We start from the raw sequence: 27206 nt of genomic DNA on the forward strand, positions 1-27206 counted from the left end.
TGTGGTGGGAGCTGGGCCTAACTATTTAGTGTTAGTTGTGGTGGGAGCTATGCCTAACTATTTAGTTTTAGTTGTGGTGGGAATCAGGAGTGAGGCCTAACTATTTAGTTGTGGTGGGAGGGAGGCCTAACTATTTAGTGTTAGTTGTGGTGGGAGGGAGGCCTAACTATTTAGTTTTAGTTGTGGTGGGAGCTAGGCCTAACTATTTAGTTTTAGTTGTGGTGGGAGCTAGGCCTAACTATTTAGTTTTAGTTGTGGTGGGAGCTAGGCCTAACTATTTAGTTTTAATGTGGTGGGGAGCTAGGCCTAACTATTTAGTTTTAGTTGTGGTGGGGAGCTAGGCCTAACTATTTAGTGTTAGTTGTGGTGGGAGCTAGGCCTAACTATTTAGTTTTAGTTGTGGTGGGAGCTAGGCCTAACTATTTAGTTTTAGTTGTGGTGGCAGGCTGGCAGCTAGGCCTAACTATTTAGTTTTAGTTGTGGTGGGAGCGAGGCCTAACTATTTAGTTTTTAAATATAGATTTTCCAAAAAAAAAACTTTTTTTTCAATGGTCACCTTTTATTTTACAAAAAGTAATGTTTGGTGAAAGTTAGATTTGCACTTTATTAATCCCAATAGGGAAATTCATTCTTGTTTGATGATCAAGAGGCACTTTTTATTTGTTTTAAGTGAAGTTAGGTGAAAAAGCAAGTTATTGCACTATTAATCCCAATAGGGACATTCATCTTTGTTTGATCAAGAGTAACCTTATATATATATATATATATATATATATATATATATATATATATATATATATATATATATATTATTATAATCTTTTTTAAGTGACTATTGGTGAAAGTTAGGTTTGCACTTCAATCCCAATAGGGAAATTCATCTTGGTTTGAAATCTTTTTTTTGTCAAATAAAATCAAAGGTTGATTTCCTTGGCGTTTCTAGTTTAACACTTTCAGTGCCGCCATTAACATGGTAAAGCATGGTTAAATGCCACCACCCACTTCAATGATAGTGTTGTGAACGCATAATCTCTGTTTTAAATTATGGCTATGTGTCTAATCTGCCCCGTCGTTTATCAATGACTTGTTTGCAGTCAACATTGTCGAAACGGATTGTTTTTTAACCGCTTCATTTCCGTTTTATAGCATTTTGAAAAGCCCTCGTTTTTAAGGAAAATATAAAGATTCCGTGATAAAAGGCATTTACTGGAATATTCTGGCATACACAAACACGTTGTCATTTTTCGGCCTATTTATGAATCGTTTTCAAATAAACGCTAGATTATCGATAGTATGTGTACTTATGCACGCTATAGAGGCGATCTGAAAAATCGATTCTCTCATCAGCGATCACAGCCACACACACACGCATAGGGCAAACGCTGATATATAGGTGAAAATAGCTGATTATCCTAAGACTGGTAAAATAAATTCCTTACCTCAGATGTTAATGTTATCCAAAAAGATGATTCCAATTCCTGATCGCCATTCCAAATAGCGATCACGCTTATTGATTACAGTGTTGGGTACTGTAAATATATAATCCACACGTTTTCCGGGCCGGCGAGCACAATGGATTCTTCAGTTGGCCTTGACGGAAAAGTAAAATGAGGAAACTGCCCCCCCCGCCCCCCCCCCCCCCCCCTTCGTCAGTCTAAAGTAATGGGGTGTAGTTACACAGGGAGAGAAGATAGGGGGCGGTATCTTCCCAATTGAGCTCAGAGAGTCTGCAACACTAACCTGAGGCTCGATTGATGAAATATGAATTCAAATCGCCAATAAAAAAAAAATACGACAAACAAACGCTATATAGCGTTGGCGGGCACTCAACGGCCGGCATGAACTAACGACAAAACGCGTGGCTGGCATCCAAAGTGTTAAGAGAAAAGAATCGATTAAAATAGTATATCAGATTTAAAAAAAAAAAATCGGAGATTACATTTTTAGGCCATATCGCCCAGCCCTACGTAGAGCAGTGAAGGTGAGTGCCGCATTGAAGCGCTGATGGTCTCAGTTTGATTTGTATACGCTCCAGTAGATTCATTAATAGAGAAAAGGCACATTGTGGCTGGTAATTCTGTCAATTGTAGAAAAAGAGGACGGTTCTTCCGATGCTACTGTCCAACCACTGACTGTGTAGTCTATGCCAGTGGTTCTCAAACGTTCTCACATCAAGGACAAACTGACACAAATTAGACCACAGATGCCATTTTGATAATACTTTTTCTTTTAGATATGTTTTTATTACATAATTCTTTGTCTATACTGTAGATGAGGAGATACCTAGAGGAGATAACAGAATAGTCACATTAGGGCTGGGCGATATGGCCTAAAAATTCACACCACATCCGATTTACGATTTTAATCGATTTTTTCTCTTAAAAATGCCAAGGAAATCATTCAAATAAGCTTTGTTTTTATTTGACACAAAAAAAATTATCAAACCAAGATGAATTTCCCTATTTGTATTGAAGTGCAAACTTAACTTTCACCAATCTTCACTTCACAATAATAATAATTATTATATATATATATAAGGTTACAGTCTTGATCAAACAAAGATGAATGTCCCTATTGGGATTAATAGTGCAATAACTTGCTTTTTCACCAAACTTCACTTAAAACAAATAAAAGGTGCCTCTTGATCATCAAACAAGAATGAATTTCCCTATTGGGATTAATTAAGTGCAAATATAACTTTCACCAAACATAACTTTTTTGTCAAATAAAAGGTGACTATTTTATTTTTTTATAAAACAATTTATTTCACTTTGTTTTGAAAATCGATTTTCTTTAAAAAAAAATCATCGTAAATCATTAATTCTATTAAATCGATGAATCGCCCAGCCCTAAATCACATGCATTCCATCATTGTGTTTCTTACGGATGAAACTATGGTGAACAACTATAGTGCTAGAACCTGGAACCCCTTCAAAAACAGATTTATTAGTCACGTCATCCATACTTTACTGCATAAAGGAGTGCAATTCTTGTGTCTTGGCTCCTCTGCCTTGTAGTATTGGCATCAATAAAGTAGGACAACAACAAAAAACTAAATAATGGTAAGTAGGGCGCCCCAGTGGCGCACCGCATAGTGCCTCGCACACCTATGCAGCCGTCCCGGGTTCGCCTCCCGCTCCCGGGCTGATTTGTCGCATGTCCTCCCCACATCTTCTCCCGTTCTCCCTCTCCTCTGTCGGTCTTGTATGGCCAAGAAAAGCTGTAAAAATGCTAAAATAAATCTTAAAAAAATAAGTAAAAAGAAATAGTATAGAAAATCTCTGTAGCAGCAGAACAAGGATAAAGTAGCTCACTAAGTTAAAATATAGTGATATAGTATAGTATAATAATCACATTATTTTGCCTCTGTACTGGTAGTGGGCAGACAGGTCTCCATTCTTCTTTCTGTGTGCTGCTACCCATTTGTTGACGTTTGGATCACTGATTGGGCCTTTAAGTTGAAAAAGAACCTCTCACGCTGTTTACCAGAGGTTGGTGACCCATTTGAATCTTCCCATGACCCGGGGTCCTGACTGAAAATACCACCAGTCTTAAAGTTAGCCTACATGTTTGAAATAGGTTATAGCCCCACAGTAAGCAAATACATATTCTAATAAGGTTTTGCCCATCATCGTGTCTTGATAACCACTTTATAGTTATAGTTATGGTTATGTAGTTATAAAAGGTCACAGCTCTAGAAGCCAGTCCATATACGACAAACGTAAGTTTCACTGTGGGTTCCTCCTGTCTAGAGCCGCAGATAGAGTGAGTTTGTTCAAGTTGTACTAGAGGCTTATACTGTTGCTGCTCCTTCTCTAGACCTGTGGTTCTCAAACCTTTTCATGTCAACAACGCCCACATTTATACGTAATAGGCCATGGACCCACATTTGACAAGATCTTGTTCCAGGGATGCCCGTCTGAGAAGATATTTGTAGTTAAGATAAGATATTCCTTTATTGATCCCCTTGGGGAAGTTCAGGCATCATAGCAGCATGGGGGGGAGGGGAGGTACATGTAGTAGAGGACGTACAGGTACAGGTCACACTCACAGAATTATAGTACAGTGGAGAAGTAAAAATAGAATAAAAAGGCAGTGTAAACAATATACAATATAATTAACTCTGGACATGTGCATATGGGCAACAAGGTGCGAGATGAGGGTATGTATGCCCGCTGTTATATTAGCCCTACAATAAATATAGTTACAATATATAATCTAATAATCTAAATCAAATCTAATATATAATAATAATAATAATAAAAAATAAAAATAAATGCTAAAATATGCAATATATAATCTAATAATCCAATAATCTAAATCTAATATAATATATGATCTAAAAATGCTAAATGCTAAATATATGCTCTGATGATATATACAGTATTCACATAAGGTGCAGTATGCATAAGGTAAGTATTAGTAAGTAAGTAGTTGAGTAGATCAATGGAGAGAGTGAAACCTATTGTCAGAATACTATACATTCTCATTGTTCAGATTCAGATTCAGATTCCTTTATTGTCACAGCTTTTAAAATATACATACATTCCGAAAACGTGAGATGCTTGTTTTCCTTGGCTCCTCAACCGTAGTAGTGTGCAATACAACATAGACTTTAAATAATCCTATACTATACAAACAATATAACTTTACTATGGTACCCTATGCTATGTTGCTATCCCTATACTATCTATACTCCTATAATCTATGCTATACAATCCTAATGCTAAGCTATATAACAAGGTAACAGTGAAGTTAGTCATGTTAAACAGTGAAGTTAAAGAGCAGCGGATGATAAATAGACATATCTTGAAAGTTTTTTGGAAATAATGTCTGATGAAGAGCAGGTGCTGCTCGAAATGTTACTAATCACTAGCTGGTGCAATAAATAAGTGAACATGGGAGCCCTGCAGTGTTGCGACGAGCTGCTTATGTATTTGTTTATTTACCGCATTTGCTCGTTCGGCTCAGCAGCTACCCTCCTTGGCTTGGATGTGCTGCTACTTCATACTCTTACTTTAAATTAAACTCACAACTTTGCTAGGGACCTCCTCAAGGACTCCCTGGGGGGAAATGCCATGGTAAGAGGCTCAACAATCTAAAGATCAGTAGGGATAGATTCAGAATCACCCATTAACTTAAGCAGCTGTAGAGCAGGACTGCGGCGTCAACATGACTGTTACTAAACAACACTGCAGTGGCCATACTGTACCTATATATGGCTCTTGTCATCTCATCTCAAGTGTCTTTCATGTCCCCCCCGCACTTCAGGCCTGCAGCCGTACAGCCTGGGCTACGTGACCAACCCCTTTGAACCACCACTTCCCTATGCACTCAGCTTCTCAGCCTCAAGTTGCATGATATTCAGTTGCATTCAAAGGAGTGGAACATATCAAGGTTCTGGGTGCTCTTTATGAAGGTCAGTTAACTCTTATATCTCAAATACCTGTTTTGTGGTAAGGAACGATGGGTGGGTTTTGCTTCTTCCTAGTTGCGGTGGAGTTAAGTAGTGTGTTGTGTATTTGGCTTAACATTATGTTACTTGAAAATAAATGTGCATGGTAATTTGTGAAGTTTACCATTTAAGCTACTTGTAGAAATGTGTGCGGAATCGAGATCAGTGAAATATGTGATGTCACCCAAAATTACAAAGCTGGGATGATCCTTGTCATTTTATTCAAATATGATACAAATTTGGTGATTGGTCAAATTTACAAGGTCGTGCAAAGTAAAAATTATAATCTAAAATCACAATTCACAATTTCCCTGAGGGGCACCTGCTAATCTGCTAATTAGATTTTTAGCAGTATTTTGCACTATATTGATCTGTCCGTCAATGAGCGAAAGGTATTACTGTCCGTTGGTTTATTTTTTAATTAGAACCTAACGTCAACTACAACCTACTGTATGAACCCTGGGGTGCTCTGTGTTGTCTATAAACTCTCCCTTTCTTCGAGTCTATGGAGCACTGGAGCAGCTTCAGACTTTATATCTGATGACATCACAAGTTAGAGTTTTAGCACTCTATTTGGGAGAGTTGCTCATTTTCACTAATATTTTCTTATTTTGACCGGAGGAACAACATGTATCTCTGAAATTGGATGTAGTTCCCCTTTAAAGTTAATCCTTTGTAAGAAACACACAAGCCACTACACACTAGACAACAGAGCATAAGGTTCAGTGCAGGAAGACAGCCAGACAGAAATCTTAATGAGATTTGATCAAGGTTTTAGTAGGATTAGATATCTGATTCATCAACAGTCTGTTTAGGATGCTGGCCATTGTCTACTGATGTTTACTACAGCAGTAGACACAGTTGGTTGTCCTCTGATGGCCTGGTGGTTAGCTAGCATTGCGTAGGCCCAAGCTAGGGCCCCATAGTCTTACCATGAGGGGCCACAGTGGCTCAGGAGGTAGAGCGCTCGTCTGGTAATCAGAAGGTTTCCTATTCGATTCCGGCTCCTCTTGGCAACGTGTCAAAGTGTCCTTCAGCAAGACACTTAACTCCTAACTGCTCCCAATGAGCAGGTTGGCACCTTGCATGGTCACCTCCACTGTTGGTGTATGAATGTATGAGTGAATGGTTTAATGTAGGGCTGTCTTAAATACTTCGAAGCTTCGTTCGATGGGCATGGGATTCGAATATGAAAATAAAATTTGATTATTAAAAGAAAATATATATATATATATATGATTTTTTTTTATTAATCTTTTTTAAATCAAATCTGCCTCTCTTTGTTAATTACAACAAGCAATGCTGTTTGTTATTTAAGATGAGGTCGGACTCGGCACTGACAGATTTGTGTTCATTGTGCTACTTTTATAAAGCCTCAAATGACTGCTTACAATATTTCATGAAAGCAAAGTGTTTAATTTGTCTAAGATTTAAAAAGTTTAAACTTTACAGCACTGACAAAGTTGAACAAAGTGCTGTACAAGTCCCACAACATAAACAAATTTAATAAAAATAAAACTTTTTTTAATTTTTTTTATTTCGAAGCTTCGAATTAAACTCGAATCTCTGCCCAGAAGCTTCGAATTCCAAAAAAAAATCGAAGGTCAGCCCTAGTTTAATGTGAGGCATAATTTGTAAAGCTCTTTGGATAAAAGCACTATATAAATGCATTCCATTTACAATTTAAAATGTAACACTAGCCACCAGCCAAATGAGGTTATGTTTTTATTGTGGCTAGTTAGTAGAGCTGGACAATATTGGGGCAGGATATATTTTTCTTCTTGGATATCCCAGTATTGCTCAGGGTTTTCACAGGATATAGACCTAGACAATAGATATTGACATAGCTTGGTTGGTATTGGTTGGTATTATATCTTGCAGCATATTTTAAGTTTTTCTTTCTTATATTAAAATAAAGGATAGGCAAAAATAAGCATGTGCTTCAGCCTATTCCTTTTTATCGTTAGTTGATTTTGGATTTTGTGTGTGAACTTGCCTTGAATATGTACATTTGTGATTTTCTATTTTTTTTTTTTTTTTGTGCAAGTCCACACGGGTGTAAGACCATAAAATAAAAACTTTATTTATTCATTCATTCATGTGTAACATATAGCCCAAGTCACAAGGGATGTAATAAAATGTAGCCTAGCCTGAGTCATATGCAAGGGATGTAATAACATGTAGCCTAGCCTGAGTCATATGCAAGGGATGTAATAACATGTAGCCTAGCCTGAGTCATATGCAAGGGATGTAATAACATGTAGCCTAGCCTGAGTCATATGCAAGGGATGTAATCTTGAATTTTCTCCCCTCCCTCTCTTTGTGCCCCTCCCTCTCCATACCTCTCTCATCTCTATCTCTATCTGCTCTTTGCACTACATCTCTCTCTCTCTCTCTCTCTCTCTCTCTATCTCTCTCTCTCTCTCTCTCTCTCTCTCTCTCTCTCTCTCTTTCTCTCCCTTTCTCTCCAGCAGCTAGCCATGCACACCTGACCCCCCCAGACTTATCAGTCTAGCAGTGGTGTGTGTGTGGTGTCCCAGTGAAGACCATGGGGTTCGGACGGGACCTGAGGAACTCTCACGAGGGCCTCCTCAAGCTGCAGGACTGGGAGCTAAAGGTAGAGCTATTAGACCATTCCATAGGCTGAACTGAGGCAAATTCTAATTCAATTTAAATACTAATGGTAACATTTAAGCTACATATTGACTACATTAAAGCAAGCGTAGAATGCTTACAATTAACAAGTTCATTGTGTGTTGTATTTGCTATTATGGGTAGTACCAATAGAAAACAATCATAGGTGTTGGGCTGTGCTAAGTAACTAAGTAATGTTTTTCCAAAATCACCAGTGATGCGTTTTCAGTTCACCTCACACCAGTGATGTTTTTCTTTTTTTATTTACATTTGGACTATTATACCAGTCAGCTATAGACAGGTTTCAGTGGAATGTTGTTGCTAGGGGAACAGTTTGGACCCAGACGTATTTCCTGTCGACTACTATTTCATTAGCAAACTCTGCAACAGGAAATACACTTGGGTCCTTTTTATAATAGGTAATTGTTGTTACCTGATAGACTGGCCGCCAGTAGAGTAGAGTAGAGTAGAGTAGAGTAGAGTAGAGCATTAGTGGTTGACCTGACCACTGATGAACTAAGAAATAACCCTTGGCTTGGCTGGTTGACAGATGAGACGGTAAGAAAGCAAGTATGCAGAAGCCACAGCGACAGTTTGACTAGTGTGGTCTGACGCTAGCAGTGAGCCTAACGCCTCATTCACACGTACACGGGTGCTTTTTGAAACCGTCGCTTTTTCTATGTGGTTTTGCCTTTTGTACACACACGGACATGTGAACATTTTCAGAAACATTTTTAAAAACACATGGTGTATCAGGCACAGTTCACTTTCAATTCAGCCTGCCGTTTATTTCCTACTAATGTTAAAACATTCATGCCTACTTACTTACAGTATACTTATTATATTGATTTGATTGATGGTGTCCTCGTCTGAAAGGTTTTTTCAGTATTTGAATGTGGAGGAAAATCCACCTCCTTATTGGACTTATTGGGTGAAATTAATCCAGCCCTGAGGAGTCTTTTTGTATCATTTTTTGTTAATTGTACTTTTGCTGTTTAACTTTACTGAATACTTTTTTTAACAAATAGATGCATACATTTAATGCAAATAAATAGATAATATAAAATACTGTGTATTCGAGTGGACGGGTGAAAGCGGAGCTTATAGAAAACCACACAAATACGATTTTTTTTTTTTAAAACGTAGCATTTTCTCTGCAATCAGGACCAGGGAGAGCTCTCTGCAGCCTTGCCATCCAGGTCATTACGCATGAGTTTCAATACAGCCACCAGTGATGTCATCAGGGACATTGAATCCTTGTGTTGTGTTAATTACAGCTCAATGCACTTATAAGGTAGCAGTCCCTATAAGACGAGGTATTACTATTTGGACTGGCTGTAGTCAAATTCATATACTGTATTTCTTCCAAATTCTAATGAAATTGGAATATTGAAGTGCATTCTGTCAGCCCCAAACCATGCATGGGAGGAAACTAACCCTCACATCATCCAGCCACAGTGAATTCACCTGCTACTTTCACTATTATACCAGTCAGCTATAGACAGGTTTCAGTGGAATGTTGTTGCTAGGGGAACAGTTTGGACCCAGACGTATTTCCTGTCGACTACTATTTCATTAGCAAACTCTGCAACAGGAAATACACTTGGGTCCTTTTTATAATAGGTAATTGTTGTTACCTGATAGACTGGCCGCCAGTAGAGTAGAGTAGAGTAGAGTAGAGTAGAGCATTAGTGGTTGACCTGACCACTGATGAACTAAGAAATAACCCTTGGCTTGGCTGGTTGACAGATGAGACGGTAAGAAAGCAAGTATGCAGAAGCCACAGCGACAGTTTGACTAGTGTGGTCTGACGCTAGCAGTGAGCCTAACGCCTCATTCACACGTACACGGGTGCTTTTTGAAACCGTCGCTTTTTCTATGTGGTTTGGCCTTTTGTACACACACACGGACATGTGAACATTTTCAGAAACATTTTTAAAAACACATGGTGTATCAGGCACAGTTCACTTTCAATTCAGCCTGCCGTTTATTTCCTACTTGTAACTGAGGGGTACAATTCCCTGACTGTATTACTAGATATGATACTTACTACCACTACCTTTGTACTTAATATTCGGCCACCCAGTACACGGCATAAATATATTATGATGAACACTGTCACGTAGATGAAACGGATCCAACACAAATGTACGAATTAGAAATAGGTCTTTATTTCTACACAGCGATGGTGTGTAGAGCAAGCACTTAATCAAATCAATCACATTTATGAATGGGAATTAGTATGCACTTTTATGGCAAGAGTATTCGTCGGTATATCAATAGAGAATGTCCAATCTCTGAAGGCGCAGGTGGTACATATACGACCTGGAATAGTTTAAGGAATAACAGCAATGATACTTTAATGATTATATACTGGACACACTAGGGGGGGTTAATCCGGTCGCTTGTAAGCCGACAGGAGTAGGAGGGGGGGGGGGTAGAATCCGGCTGCCTCATCCGGCCAAGGGTATCCCAGGTGAACCCACTGTAGTGCCGTTCAATGCGCCGGCGATCCTTGGACCACAGATGAAAGCAGGTGGACTCTTTGTGGGCCGGCGTCATCCGGTCCACGGAGGAGAGACGTGAAGCGACCTCGTCTTGCAGAGCGTCTCCTCACCTTGCGTCCTCTCCAGGGGGGGGGGTTCCAACACACGGCAGTGTCGGGGGTCTTTATCCATGGAATAATCAAAGTATACAAAGCATAATCCGTGCCTGGGAAGGCGGGCTGTCGTCGGTAGAATAATCCGGTATACAGGTCCACTCGCTCGTCGGCTCTGGGGCTCCTCGGGTGCAGCTTCACGTGGGGTCAACCACCCTGGATAAGCAGCCAGTTCTCTGCCCGAAACGATGGGGTACTGACTACGGTAGTATTCTCACCGCACGAAGCACTATATATTAACAGACTATTATTAGCTTAATAGACTACGTCCAACTCGACGATATAGTGCCAAATATGACTATTCAAATATTAATATACACGATGTCTCAATACCGATGGTAGGCGAACTTGGCCTTACTCCCACACGTGGCGTCGCGGGGAGGCTTTACGTCTGTGACTCTATTGGAGGGTAAGAAACTGGACTGAAAAGGAAGTCCTACTTTAGTAGCGCAGTATATATACGCACTATGAACAAATAGTCCCATTAGTGGTGCGGTAGCCAGATTCCTACGCGGAACTAGGACTTGTTCGTACATGTGGAGCGGTACGTTTGAACTGGGTCTGAGGGGTATGGCAGCCTGGCACCAAGGTCTCGACCAATAGTAGAATGGAGACTATTATGGGATGTTCAGTAGGCTAGAATGGATATTCAATGCATATTGTACAAGGAATATACAAGGGATATCAGGGAATATTAGAGAATATACAAATACAATTAAATATATATATATAAATAAATATATATATTCGGTTTAATCTGGCCCTTCACAACACTACTAATGTTAAAACATTCATGCCTACTTACTTACAGTATACTTATTATATTGATTTGATTGATGGCGTCCTCGTCTGAAAGGTTTTTTCAGTATTTGACTGTGGAGGAAAATCCACCTCCTTATTGGACTTATTGGGTGAAATTAATCCAGCCCTGAGGAGTCTTCTTTTTGTATCCTTTTTTGTTAATTGTACTTTTGCTGTTTAACTTTACTGAATACTTTTTTTAACAAATAGATGCATACATTTAATGCAAATAAATAGATAATATAAAATACTGTGTATTCAAGTGGACGGGTGAAAGCGGAGCTTATAGAAAACCACACATATATACAGAATTTTTTTTAAACGTAGCATTTTCTCTGCAATCAGGACCAGGGAGAGCTCTCTGCAGCCTTGCCATCCAGGTCATTACGCATGAGTTTCAATACGGCCACCAGTGATGTCATCAGGGACATTGAATCCTTGTGTTGTGTTAATTACAGCTCAATGCACTTATAAGGTAGCAGTTCCTATAAGACGAGGTATTACTATTTTTTTAGGGGTGTAACGGTACACAAAAACCACGGTACGGTACGTACCTCGGTTTTGAAGTCAGGGTTCGGTACGGGTTTTCGGTACAGTGGGGGAAAGTTTTGCTTTCCATGATCCATTCGGTACAGTGGGGGAAAGTTTGGCTTTCCATGATCCAATCAGGGGTGATGTAGTGTGCAGTAACTAATTGTACTTGTAGGGCTGTCAATGAATATTTTCTATTGAAATTAATAATCGACGGGCGGCTAGGTGGTGCAGTGGGCAAGGCGCTCACCACCAATGCAGGAGACGCTGGGTTTGAGCCCAGCTCCTTGCATTGCATTCAGCTTTGCTGGTCGTTCATACTAATACATTTGGCAGTATTAGGGGGTGGGAAGCTGATGGGTGGGGATCGGACGTTGTGGACAGCGACTCCTACAGGTCGGTTGGTGCGCCTGCGCAGTAGAATCAGGAAGCGACGGGGGCGGTGTCCCTCCAAAGCGCAGACCCCCGACGCTGAAGGATCGCGCTGTGCAGGTGAAAAGATGCGACGGCTGCCTCCTCGTGTACCCGAGGGGACACGTGATGCAAGGCTTCGTCCACATTACAGCCGGCTTGTGGGAGGCATGGCCAAACAGCGTTCGAGACAGGGGAGGGTAGAATTGGACGATACGAAATTGGGATGGGAGAAAAATAGAAAATGGGAGAAAAAAGTAGATAAAAAAAAAATAATAATAATAATCGACTCGTAAAAAAAAATTTTTTTAATAATTATGTTAGCTTGTGAAAAAAACAGCCCCTGGTGGGCGGTCGTTAGTGGTTAACATACCGTTGTATTCATTCGGTATGGTACGGTACGGTACATACTGAAACGGTTCGGTACGGATACGATACGTGTACCTTTACACCCCTATTTTTTCATCGACATCATTTCATTAATGCAACACAAGGATTCAATGTCCCTGATGACATCACTGGTGGCCATATTAAAAACAAATTTACTCTCTAAATGAATGTGTGCGAGATTATGTGCAACATTTTTCAGCATTGTTTTTGGGTGAATCTTTAACACATTCAGCGCTAATCACGACTATAGTCTGGTTATCTCGCCAGCGGTTGAGCGCCAAAACCCGACTATACTCAGGTTTTCATCGTTTTTTCTTTTATTCGATTTTAATATTCTATACAGTCTCACGGACCTCGGTGTATCATTGGGACTCATTCTGAGACCTCGAGATTGCAATGCCGGCCGAATCCTGCTAGGTGGCAGTATCGCCTACCCTTTGAAACCTTATTTCACACTGTGTGTTACATTTTATATGGTCCCGGCGGAGAATGGGACCCGGGCAAGTGAAATGCTTCATTCGAGCCACTTGGAATGCGTCCAGCACACTTGATGCAAAATTTCCCATTTCATGTCAGGGACCCGATGGACATCAATACTGGAAATTGTGATCAGACAATTGGAATATTAATTTTGGAATACCTCCTAGCAAAGGTAAGGACTATATGACATCAATCCTACTTTGATCCTACAATGATTTCACATCGATCGCAACGATCATATGTCACATACTCCAAAACGTATGCCGTTGCTGACGATCAGAGCATCACAAAACGACCCCCCCCCCTTTGATGCCTTCATGATGAAACATAATACCTATTATATGCCTTTGATTTGGAAATAGTATCGTGTCCTGATCCAGGAATTAGCCCGGATCACTCTGAAACTATTCACCATGGGATAACACACAAACGTATACATGAAAAAACTCTTTTTTACATGTTGGACGAGAGATAGTGACTCTCAAATGAGCCATAGTATTGTCTCCATAGCTATAATATAGAATATAGATATAGCTCTGCAAACATCGTGAAGCACCGTGAAAATGACCATCTTTTTAATCATGGCCCACGGCAGCGCAGATGGGGATAGCGTTGCGCTAAAAGTGTTAAGTCAGGGCGCCCCAGTGGCGAACCACATAACTCGCTAGTTATGCTAGTAGTCGCGGCACGGCCGACCCGGGTTCAATTCCCGGACCCGTCGTTATTTGCTGAATGTCTTCCCCCCACTCTGTCTCCCGTTCCTCCTCTCTCTCTCTTTCTACTGGACTGCCCAGTAGTAAAAAGCGATAAACGCTAAAATATAAATCTTAAAAAAAAATAAAGTGTTAAAGGAAAACTCCAACATTTGGGGAAATTCGCTTATTTAACATCTTCCCTGGAGTTAGACAAGTAGATACATACCTTTTTTGTCTCTGTGCGTGCATTTAGCTTAGGGAACAGTCGCTCCGTTAGCGTAGCTTAGCTTCATCACTGGAAGTGGGGGGGTTTTGCAGCCTGACATTCCCTACAGTGCCCTACAGTCACCAAATACACTCCAAATACAACTCCAAAACATTCCTGTAAACATGTTGTGACCTGTGTATTTACCACGTGGAGAAATTAAAAATAATTGAATTCGACAATTACGTTTTCTAAGCAGATATACTCAGAACTATTTTTTGCCGAACGACTCCTCTCTGCGCGCAGTCAGTGATTTCTACGTGGAAGCCGTGTTTGTTTACATTCTCATTCATTCAAAGTATCCAAACCGATTGAAGTTTATGGATACCATGACTTAAAATCCTCTTACATTGACGATTAAAAGCCTCCCCAATTTAGAAAACAGTAATCCAATGGCTGGTATTGATAATGTTCTACTAACTACTGCACGCTCGGAGCTAACCGGAGCTAATACTAAAGCTAATATAATGACTTCCTTTCTGGGGGTTTTCAAAATAAAACAGCGACGTCTATAGCAGCGGAATACGTTTATTTTGTACATTATCTAACGTTCAAATGGTGGTCTGTGGCCTATCGATGTGGTCCTTGATGTGAAAAAAAGGTTGACAACTACTGCTTTAAACAACTGACCTATCCCCTCTAATAGTCTGATTTTGAGTGGATTACACCTTTTCTTTTCCAGCTGTTGGAGACGGTGAAACGTTTTATGACTCTGAGGGTAAAGAGTGACAAAGAGTATGCTTCCCTGCTGCTCAACATCAGCCAACAGGTCGACAAGCATGACAACACCCAGCAAATAGACTACATCAGCAATGTGTCCAAGGTAGGGTCAAACAAAGTGAAAGACATGCACACACACGCACATGCCATAACATATAACCAATAGACTACATCAGCAATGTGTCCGAGGGACAGACACACTAAAAGACACGTGCGCGCACACACACACACACACACACACACACACACACACACACACACACACACACACACACACACACACACACCTCCCACCACTTGGAGTACATTAAAAATGTGTTCAGGATATACACATACACTAGGGGCAAATTATGTCCCCAATGGAAAACTTCATCTTTATTACATCTGCAATAAAAAAATATATACATCATCTGTTTTATCTAATAAGATGACATCTGTTCACCCCATTCCAATAATTTATATTGCAGTAAAATGGGATTGTCAAGCAAAATACATTTAAAAAAAGATTAAATGTTTTTTTATATCGATACTTATATTTATTTATTTATTTATATCGATACACTGTATAGATATAATATTGCCACGTAAAATATCACAATATAATGCTGTATCAGCGACCCCTACAGGTCGGTCAGGGCGCCTGCACAGCGAGGAAGGGAGATGTTGAGGGTAGTGTGAGCCTCCCACACGTTACACCTCACCAATGAGAGTCCGCGCTGGCAGGTGAAGAGAAGTGGCTGGCTGACTCTGCATGTATCGGAGGGGACATGCGATAGTAACCCTCCCTAGACCGACCAGTGGGGGGCACATGCGAGCAACGATCAGGAAGGGGAGGGGGGAATTGGCACGACTAAATTGGGATGGGAGAAAAACACAGAAAAACAGGAGGAGAAAAAGTGGATAAAAAATATATATATATTGCTGTATCTAGTATTTCCCCCACCCCTAACATACACAAGCTACACAAATGCTCACACATGTCTCCAAGGTTGACAAACGCCCACAATTTCAATGAAACTCACTGTCCGTGTCATAATTTCATAGAAGCGATGCCTTGCCTCAGTGGACAGTGTATTGTGTAGGTCTTTCCCGATGACCTTCAAGCTCCGGCCATAATGATCAGCCGATAATGAAAGTTTAAGCACAGTGGGGAAATGAGAGCTGTGTGGTTTTCTGAACGTTCTCATGACTAAACGCTCATATGAGGAGAATGTTGGACTGTTATTTCTACAAGCTATTTCTCTTGCTGATATAGGCAAATTTTTTGAAGTGGTAAAAGAAAAACAGAAATAAAAACAACCAAAACAAAGCATTCAAATATTAATCTTGGCGTCGATTGTCACTGTAGTGATTGATGCTTTGAAGCAGTCATTTCAGCCCTAGCATTGTGGTTGTGGGAAATGCACTTCTAACTAATATTTTATGCTTTATTTCTTTCTCCTCCCTCTCTCTCTCTCCCTCCAGTCTTGGGCCCACATAGTCCAGCAGACAGACCAGCTGAGTAAGATCATGAAGTCTCATGCTGAGGACCTGAACTCCGGCCCCCTGCACAGAGTCACCATGATGATCAAAGACAAGCAGCAGGTCAAAAAGAGCTACCAGAGTCTGCACACGCAGATAGAGAGCGACATGAACAAGGTATTCAGGGAGTTGTAGTTCTATTTGAATGAATGAATAGACCACCGCAGCACACCCGGGATTCTGAAATCATGGGAGAGAGCGGGAGGAGAAAATTAATGAATGTGGATGAGAGCCTTGACATTAAGTGGTTGTAGCTACGGCTGTGGGGGTATGGGAGACCTGATCCATGAATAGACTTTTATACGCCTGAGTCTCCTGAACACGGAGAGACCAATTTCCAAGTCGATCAGTACTTTCTCGGCCGAGCTATAGTCACATTTCCGCACCTACTCCCGAACTACGCATGCGCAGATTGCCCACAGAGTCTAGGTTCATCAATCTGTGCATGCCTAGTCGTGCCGTGTTCAGGAGACTCGGGCGTATAAAAGTCTATTGGATCATGTCTCCAGCACCCCCACAGCCATAGCTACAACCACTTAAAGGGGAGATGAAGCATTGAACAATATGAGCCTAGTTTGTTTGTTGTATACCTTCGGTAAGACATGGTCCTATAATCAAATGTGAAATCCTGCTTATTTGTCTGAAAACTCAAATGTAATTTCCCCGTTTTTGCCATGGGCGCCGCCATTTTAGATTTAGCTGGATGGTGACGTCACGGTGATGGTTTGGGCTGGGTCCCGGTTTACAGTGCTGGTTAGATAGCTACGTAAATATGGAGTGTCGTGAAAGTCAGTAAATTGTCAACCAAATGTAACGTTACCTACAGAAAAAATTTATATTATATAATTATACTATTATCTGCGAGACATTGCCACCACGCAACAAGTCAAAATGCTCCGCTATCTGCAAACAGCTCCACTGTCTGTGTGTGTATACTGTGCTTTGGTCAAATCACATTCAGCATGCCCTCAGCGTTTCTCTCCTCCCTCAATAATATTATGTTATTTATGTACATTATCATTATGTAAATAAATGCACATATGGATTGTTTGCTGCAACATTTCTGAATGATTTGAAGCATTAATAAATAAGCAGATAATTAAATTAGATGTCCATAACATTTGTGTTTTTAATTAGCATAGCCTAAATAAATATGAATTCAAGAAGTTAAATACTGAATTAACGACACATTTATTAACAGGCTGAATAACAGGCTGAAAAAAACAATTTGCCTATTTAATAGGCTAAACACTGTCCGTAAAATATAGGCTATGCGGTGGTAAAAGGCAACTTTGGCTATAGCCTTCTAAAACAGGCTAAACTTCGTTTTGGCTTCTTGAGTTCACATTTCTTTGGTTTGCAGTGGTGCAACTGCGGGCCAATGTTCCGAGACATATAAAAAAAAAAATTAGGCTATTTGAATACACCAGCCCTAAATGGTGGATTCAAATAGCCTAACAATTATACAAATATATAAATATGTCTCGGAACATTGGCTGTTGCGTTGTTGCAAACTGGGGAGGTGTGAAGTAAAGAAGTTAAAACTAATAACAGGCTGAAAAAACAATTAGCCTATTTAATAGGCTAAACACAGCGCGTAAAATATAGGCTAAACAGTGCGTAAAAGTGCGATGTCTTTTATGCTGCGCTGTGACAGCACTCCATCGTGGACACTGGACAGCCAGCTGAAGCGCGTGGGCCATACATCCCAAACTTTGTAATCCTCCGTCTTTCATGCATTTGACCACGTTTCGGGCATTATCTCGGAGTATGACATGAATATTTTATTTCGGAATATACCACGTCTGGAACATATTCTCGAATGCTGTTGCCAGCGCTGCAGCCTGCAGCAGTATGGGAGCCGGAGAACTCTTGGGAATGCAGGACCGCTTTACGGAGTTGGAAGTCTGTGTCAATCCACTGAGCTGTCAAACTCAGCATTGACATGGGGCTGACATCAGAGCTCCAAATATCACTGGTAAAGCTAATTGAAGAAACGTCTTCTTTCAGAAGGCTATCAAGGTGCGAATACACTGCCTGGTAGAGCTCGGGTACAGGGCAATGTCTGAAAAATACGTGCGACCTGGGAGAGTGTAACGCGGTCGTCGAGCCCTATGAATAGGGATGGGTACCGAAATCTGTACTATTAAAGGTACTTACCGAAACACGTCGGTACTACCGAGTAAAACGTTTTTTTTTTGCACTTTTTAAAATACTTTTTTAACCTTTTTTCTTTTCATGTCAATGTACACACACACAATATACGTATCAGGGCCGACGTTCCACTCTACTGGTTAAAGTTGCTTACTCGTGAGTAGTACGTTCGTTGATAAAGAAAAATAAGGTCCACAGCCGCTCCGATGTAAAACAAAGATATCCAAATGGTTTATTTCTCTTCCACAGCGAAGTCTTTCTTTACAGAAATGATCCTAAAGCTATTTTCCTAAATATTCACGTCACTACTACAAGGTAAGAATTTTTTTTCCCAGTCTCCAAAATCACCGCCGACTTGACACATGAAAATTCCTCCTCACCTGAAAGCCGTAAATCAACTTGCCGGCTCTTTCCACAGCAAAACTGTAGGCAAGGCACCCTGGTCTAGAAATGCAGGCTTCAATCTATGTTGTTTAGTCTTATCTGTTCAGTACTGCTCTGCACTGTTTCAAGATGCACAATGAGCTCCTCCGAGAGAATTGTTGAATATACTGTAGATACACAAATGTTCTAGATTCTAGAATGTTTGATTATGACATCATACTGTGACATCACGAATGCTCTAGAATGTTTGACTATGACATCATACTGTGACATCACGAATGTTCTAGAAGGTTCTATTATGACAAATAATACGGTTCAATGACTATCTTAAATCCAATCAATATTCCTAATGCCGTTTCAATGTAAGGTTATAAAAATAAACATATAAACATTCATATAATACAATAACCTAAATATAGCTTTGGCTCCTCTACAATACGCTTACCTAGGATTTGACTTGATTCAACAACAAAGCAGTCGGGGCAATGGCAAGCCGAAAACGGTCGAAAGTGTAGTTATTTGAAGTTTGGATTTTTTTTCACGACTGAGGTAGGTAGATTAAATTTTTAGAGACTAAAGTACCGAAAAAGGGTACCGTTGGGTATCGATTCACAGGTACCGTATCAGTTCAAATGTGAACGGTACCCATCCCTACCTATGAATCTATTACTTTTCATGTGATCATCACCTTAGCCTTCTGACTACCACCATTATACACACATGTGCCCTCTAACGTGGTTTGCATTAGTGGCCGCATTGTCTCCTCTGACTTCAGAATAGACCTTTAGACTGAGTTCGGTTGAGGCTGAACTCATATAGCAACCAACAGACTTTAGGTGATAGCCTAATCTATACCTTTCTGTTGAACAAATTCTAATTATTAATCTGGACCTTCAGAACATGCAGTATTATTAATTTGCTCAAATGTCGTGGCCTCACACAGTGCCAACTGCAGGTCTCGCCATCTCAGGTGCCAACTGCAGGTCTCGCCATCTCAAAGATGACAGAGCATATGCAGCATCCCCCTGTTGGGGTTGCTCAATGCTGTAAAATATTACATGTTTTTTTATGAATAACGATATTTGAAGAGCCTAATAATATTGCTACAGCATGCTGCAGGTAGTAGTAGCTAGTAGCTAGTAGGGGTGTAACGGTACACAAAATCCACGGTTCGGTACGTACCTCGGTTTTGAAGTCACGGTTTGGTATTATTTTCGGTACAGTGGGGGGGGGGGGGGGATTTGCTTTTCATTTATCTATTTATTAACTGTATTAAACAATATAAAACCAATTGGCCATAATTGACTGAGCAAACTAATGCTTACTGCTGTAACCTACTAATAACACTTAAGTAAATCTGAAGATTATTATATAGCAGATGCCTTGGAGGATAAGTCGTGGACAACTGTAGCGTGTGCTTGTTTATACATAACCCCTTTCATGACTGTGATGCTTGAATACAGGGGCAGGGCTTGCATCACAGTCATGAAAGGGGCTAATTACAGAGCTGGTGGTATGACTTGCTGGCTGAAATACGGACGAGAGGGAACTAGGTAGCGGGGCTATATTACTTTTAACATGTGCTTAAACCCAGTGTTCTCGACAACGGGAGTATGGTCGCAGATCTGCTGCTATAAAAACACCTATGGCTAATATGCTATGCTGAATTACAGCTATCGTTCAGTGTAGCTGCGTGCTGCGTGAATGAACAAACAACATCCGGTTAGTTGTGCACGTTATATTAGGGCCGGGGGGATTTAAGTTCAGCAAAAAAAGGTTCCATACCGTTGCAATCGTTCGGTGCACAGCGCGTACTGTACCGGAGGACCATATTGAGGCGGTACAGTACGTGCCTCTCCTTACCGTTTACCAACGTTTTCTCCACAAACGTTTGCAAACATAATGCCTTATTGAACGCACCTCTGGTTGGTCCAAACACAGTTGGCATGCTGTGTGTCAGGTAGGTGACAGTCGCTGTAGTGAGGTATTCTAAGGCTGCTTTTCACACCCAAGTTGTTTAGTCCGGTTGAATCGAACCCTCGAGCGTTTACCCCCGCGCAGAACACTCTGAGGTTCGTTTGGTCTGGTGTGAAGGTCTGCACCAAACAACCGCACACTGACCAGCCTGTTTGAGGTGGTCTCTATCTGCTTCCAAGCGAGCCCTGGAGCCGGTCGTTTGAGCACTCGGACAAAAAGAAGGAAAATACCAGAAGAATTGTGTATTTAATGAAGCTGATTGGGCAGTTTTTGTTGATATTATAACTGCATTATTTCCAAAATAGCCAAATAATGCAGTGATACTAATAAACAAATTGCTCACATGCATAATTCAGGTGACGGTAGCCTAGACATTGGCACATAGTTAATCACTGACAGTGAATTGGACATAGGCTATAGTATTTCACAAAATGTTTGCAAGCCAAGGTGGAGATCAATATTTCATTATTATTTATGTGATCATTATTTTTGTTTGTTAGGATTCCATACCTGCCAACACTCATTTACCGACAAAATGTCTTTATTGTGTTGTATAGTAACACAAATTAAATCGGACGATATGTGTTGCCAGATTAGAATGAGGGACCATCTAATCTTCTTCATGCACTACACTTAATTAATCCTGCACAACCTGGCAACCCTGAGTCAACTCAACATACATCCTCAGTGCCTCTGCACAGTCAGACTCTGATGAAAAGGAATGAGGACAAAACTACAAAAATGAAAGAAATATCCCTGCAAGTTTGAATTCCCAGAACATCAAATTGTTTCAGTCAAATGTTGGCAAGGATGGTATTAAAAGTGACGTCCCATAAAATGCTGACCCGCGTGGTCACATGGTTTGGTTTGTTTGAACGGATAAAAACTGCAACAAAAGTAACTTTCACTTTTGAATCACACCATTTCAAACAAACTTGAAGGTGTGAAAAACACTTTGTTACCCCAGCGCACAGTGCAATATCCATTTTCACACCCTGTTCTGTTGCCAATGAACTGACACAATGCTGCTTTCACAAGATACCTCCAACATTACAGTTTTTTTTTTTCTTTTTTTGTAAAGGTCAATCAGTGATCCAAACATAAACAACTGGATATCCCCACCACTAAAAATAAGAAATGGCAATGAACACAATGTTATCATTCTCTAGTTGTTTGACTTACTAACAACAGCTTATTTTTCAGATACAATTCTTAAAGAAGGTAAATTAATATACCCCACATTTACAGCATTTGATTTTATTTTTATCTTGGATTGGGAAAATCTAAAACTGATTTCTCATATACAGAAGTATTCCAATTATCTTTAATGGTTCAGTCAAATTATTTTGCATATTAACAAGTCCCTTCAAAACTAAACTTGTCCCAAAGATAGAAACCAGGGAACCAAAACCTCCTGGTCCCAAACCAAAACCTCAAATTCTATTTTTAGGGAGGAGTTTTCTTTCAAATGTTCTTTTTATTAAAAAAAATAATAATAATTTGGTTCATGTGAAATCCTCAGGTTGTTGTGGTGATGCTTTGTTTGTGTTCTAGATGACAAGGAGTGACCTGTAGAAGTTGAAGGGAACCTATCTGTGTTTATGTTCTAGGTGACAAAGAGTGACCTGGAGAAGTTGAAGGGAACGTAACTGTTTGTGTTCTAACTTCTAGGTGACAAAGAGTGACCTGGGGAAGTTGAAGGGAACGTAACTGTTTGTGTTCTAACTTCTAGGTGACAAAGAGTGACCTGGGGAAGTTGAAGGGAACGTAACTGTGTTTGTGTTCTAACTTCTAGGTGACAAAGAGTGACCTGGAGAAGTTGAAGGGAACGTAACTGTTTGTGTTCTAACTTCTAGGTGACAAAGAGTGACCTGGGGAAGTTGAAGGGAACGTAACTGTGTTTGTGTTCTAACTTCTAGGTGACAAAGAGTGACCTGGAGAAGTTGAAGGGAACGTATCGCCAGCTGACCAAGGACGCACACTCTGCCAAGGAGAAATACAAAGAGGCTATGCTCAAAGGTACGAGAATCAATCAATCAATCAATAAGACAGTCAGTCAAAGAGTGGTATGGACAGATCATAGTCAGGATATAAGACTTTTTAAAGTATTTTTTAAATCTACTTGGACAGTTTTGCACCATGGTTTTGGATGGTTATAGTTGTGTTTCTTTTAAAAACATGAAGTCTTTTGAGCTGGATTCGCCTGTTCGAATCCAGCTCACAGCTCCGGGGTTGTCACCAGCTTGGCTGGCCGTCTGCACTAATACAATTGGCTGTATTAGAGGGTGGGAGAAGCTGGCGGGGTGGGTCCGGGTCGTTGTAAACAGCGACTCCTACAGTTCGGTCGGGGCGCCTGCTAAGCGCGGATAGGACTTGAGGGGGATAGTGTGATCCTCCCACACGCTACGCCCTCTCGATGAGAATCCGCGCTGCCAGGTGAAAAGAAGCAGTGATTGGCTGGACGTGTGTCGGAGGAAGCACGTGGTAGCCTCCACTCTCCCAGATGATCTGACTGTGGGGGGTAAGTGCGCAGCGACCAGGAAGGGACTGGGAATTGGCATACGACTAACATTGGGATGGGAGAAAAAAATCGGAGGAAAATGGAGGGGGAAAAAGATAAAAAAAAAAAAAAAAAAAAAACATGAAGTCTTTTCATAGTGTGGTTTTTCACCTCTGTCCCGCTACATTGCAGGTAAAGAACCAGAGAAGGCGAGGGAACGGTATGACAAGGCCACCATGAAGCTCCACAACCTCCACAACCAGTATGTGTTGGCCGTACGCAGCGCCCAGCTCCACCAGGAGCACTACCACCAGTACACACTGCCCAGGCTGCTGGACTCGCTGCAGAGGATGCAGGAGGACATGACCAGTGCACTGTAAGTCTGTGTGGTTTGTATTTATTTGGGGATGGGAATCACCAGGGATCTGGTGGTTTGATTCAATTCCAACTATTAGGGCTATGATTCAGTTATCACAAGACTCTCGATGCATCGCAATTTCTTTCAGTTTTTTTGTAATGATTTCTTTTTATCAATGAAAATATAGTCAAAGCACAATTGTTCCGAATTAAATGTGTATTTCAACAATACTGATTAAAACAATGAGACAAAAAGAAAACCGTAATGCAAAAAAAGAAAAGAAAATAATCTTACATGCATCACAATTTCTGCTTCAATCCCATTCAGTACATTGTTATTGTAATCTTTTATACCAGTTCACTGCATACAGCCTCTAGGTAATGTATTGTTACACATCATGGTTAAAAACTGGTCAATAGAACTCACTCCAGTTGCTGTTTAAATGAATACACGATTCCAGGAAAAATAACTCAAAACCCAGAAAACTAGACTTAGATCATTGATTATTGAATTAATTGACGTGAATCAGTTATTTTCCCCACCTCCACTGAATATGTTTGTGCAGCCATGTTACTCAGGTCATTAAAGCCTCACACACACCTGAACACTAGGCTCTGTGACGGGTGTGTTGGAGGAGCCAAGCACCTGCATACTGTCATCACTTGCTCAATATTGTATAAACACCACAAAACAACATGCATGTGATTTAGAAGAGTCCCACAGACTGGAAATTGCACTGCTTTCGTTATTTTGGGTGTTTTGACAGGATCCTGTGAAATGCCACCCTGGGTTTTGACAACGGGCGGTCCTTGACTTGTGTGTCTCTGTTTTCAAACAGGAAAAACATGGTGGTTTGCTCGTAAACTTTCCCCATATGTCTGAAGGCATTTTAGGTGAGCCATAGGCAATGCAATCGCTCAGTCTCGATTCATATTTGATCTGCAACGGCCAGTTTGACGCTTTGAGGCGAATCTTGTGAGCCAGGAGTGTTGCGTTGGACGCGTTCATCTGCATGTTGAAGTTGAAGTGCTGACCGGCGAACGCACCACACACCACCCCTCCCAGCTTTCCCATTTCAGGATCCATTATGTCACAATGACGTTGTCAATCCTAGGGCGATATTTGGAGGGGACGGCTGTCTTTTGGCTCCCAGATGAAATATTGAAATATCCATGCAGGGTTGCTATTTCCAATCTGTAATACTAACACTATACTAATACTAAGACACCATCCCTGGTCAACGTCCTGAGGTTGTTTCTTCAAGATGTAACTCAACCTTCCACTCCTCAGCCTAGTTCTCCAGCAGGAAAATCTGACCACTATAATCTCCATGGCGAACACAGCAGATTCTAACATTTGTAATCTCTATGGTAACCCACAGATTTCAGATTCCAGGGTTAATCCCATAATAATCAGGAGCTTTTGCGGCATTAGCAGATTACAAGGGTGCTGTGTGTGTGTGTGTGTGTGTGTGTGTGTGTGTGTGTGTGTGTGTGTGTGTGTGTGTGTGTGTGTGTGTGTGTGTGTGTGTGTGTGTGTGTGTGTGTGTGTGTGTGTGTGTGTGTGTGTGTGTGTGTGTGTGTGTGTGTGTGTGTGTGTGTGTGTGTGTGTGTGTGTGTGTGTGTGTGTGTGTGTGTGTGTGTGTGTGTGCTCACACAACACCACTGCACTTTAAGCTGGCTTTAGCCTCTGATAAGAAGCATGATGGCAGGAGCAGATATTGACACGAAATAAAGCCAGCTTGTTAATGCTTTGTTTATGCAATGTTTCTTTTTGATGTATCTGTGAGGGTAAATGGCTGCTTTTTTATATAGCGCTTTTATCCAAAGCGCTTTACAATTTGTTACTCACATTTTACCCATTCACTCACACATTCACACACCGATGGCGGAGGCAACCATGCAAGGTGCCAACCTGCTCATCAGGAGCAATTAGGGGTTAAGTGTCTTGCTCAAGGACACATCGACACGCTGCCCGGGAGGAGCGGGAATCGAACCGGGAACCTCTGGATTGCCAGACGACTGCTCTACCTCCCAAGCCACTGTCGCCCCTAAGGGTCAAGTGAAAGGGTCAAGTGAGGAATCTCTTGCAGCTGGAGGAAAATGAATGGGCTATTAACCCTTTCACCGCCGCACTACCAAAACGGTTAACCCTTTCACTGCGGCGACACACAGAAGGTTAACCCTTTCACTGCCACACGACAGCCGGTTAACCCTTTCAAACCCGGTCGCCGTCGGTTGTGTGATAGTAAAGGGTTAACCTTCTGTCGTGTGGCAGTGAAAGGGTTAATAGATGGCTGCTAGTTGTGTCTGTGGTTCATGCAGGCTCTTTAGGCTGAACAAGGTCTTCAATTTCTCCCGCTAAAGCAGGGCATTTTGAATTTCCAAGCGGCAATTAACCCTTTCACTGCCACATGACAGAAGGTTAACCCTTTACTATCACACAACCGACGGTAACCAGCTGTCGTGTGGCAGTGAAAGGGTTAACCTTCTGTGTATTGTCGCAGTGAAAGGGTTAACCGTTTTGGTAGTGCGGCGGTGAAAGGAAAAATCGCTAGATGAAAGTATCTTAGCATTGCAGCTCCGGTCACTTGATGTCACCAGCGCCAGTGCGTTCTCCTTGTGGGGGTGTAACGAAATTGCAACATCCGGGGGTTGTTTAGTGTCAGAAATGTGCCTCTTTAATAATTTAATAATCCTCCCGTAAAACATCACTTTACCCCAAACGCAGTTTAATGGACAGGAAAGGAAAACACTGTTCATCTTCACCATAGGAGAAGAAATAAAGGAACCGGGGCTTCGCGTACGTGGTCTATTGTACAGTATTGTATTGTATTGTATAGTGACCACCAGCCTGTTAACAGATTAACTAGTGGAGTTAACTGATGTTTATATATCATTTATGTTGATGTTTACATGTTGTTGTTTTTGTTTGATTGTTTACTCAGTAAGGGTATCCTGGAGGAGTACAGTGAGATCACCAGCCTGTTAACAGATGAAATTGTGAAGGTCCATAAAGAGATCCATACCTCCATCGACCAGATTGACCCTGTGGCTGAATACGAAAACTTCATAGAAGTCTACAGGTAATAATAATGAATGGAATGGTAATAATAATAATAATAATAATAATAATAATAATAATAATAATAATAATAATAATAATAATAATAATAATAATAATAATAATAATAATAATAATAATAATAATAATAATAATAATAATAATAATTTAAAAAGTAATAATAAAAGTAATGGTAATAGAAATAATA

General features: G+C 40.8%; 1 protein-coding gene across 3 annotated transcripts in view; it reads left to right on the top strand.

Moving 5' to 3' along the window:
• Positions 1-27206, top strand: part of fer (fer (fps/fes related) tyrosine kinase) — an 82075-nt gene that overhangs the window by 13389 nt on the left and 41480 nt on the right. The window contains exons 2-8 of one of the 3 annotated variants that reach the window (XM_084324408.1): positions 5272-5419; positions 7927-8072; positions 15004-15144; positions 16506-16679; positions 22997-23096; positions 23770-23953; positions 26883-27020. In XM_084324408.1, coding sequence (XP_084180534.1) covers positions 8004-8072; positions 15004-15144; positions 16506-16679; positions 22997-23096; positions 23770-23953; positions 26883-27020 — 806 coding nt within the window. In that variant the 5' untranslated portion in view covers positions 5272-5419; positions 7927-8003. The remainder of the gene's footprint in view (positions 1-5271; positions 5420-7926; positions 8073-15003; positions 15145-16505; positions 16680-22996; positions 23097-23769; positions 23954-26882; positions 27021-27206) is intronic. The other 2 variants (XM_084324407.1, XM_084324409.1) reach the window with 2 other exon arrangements.

This window comes from Notolepis coatsorum, assembly GCF_963971535.1.
Source record: "Notolepis coatsorum genome assembly, chromosome: 11".
Classification (NCBI taxonomy): domain Eukaryota; kingdom Metazoa; phylum Chordata; class Actinopteri; order Aulopiformes; family Paralepididae; genus Notolepis; species Notolepis coatsorum.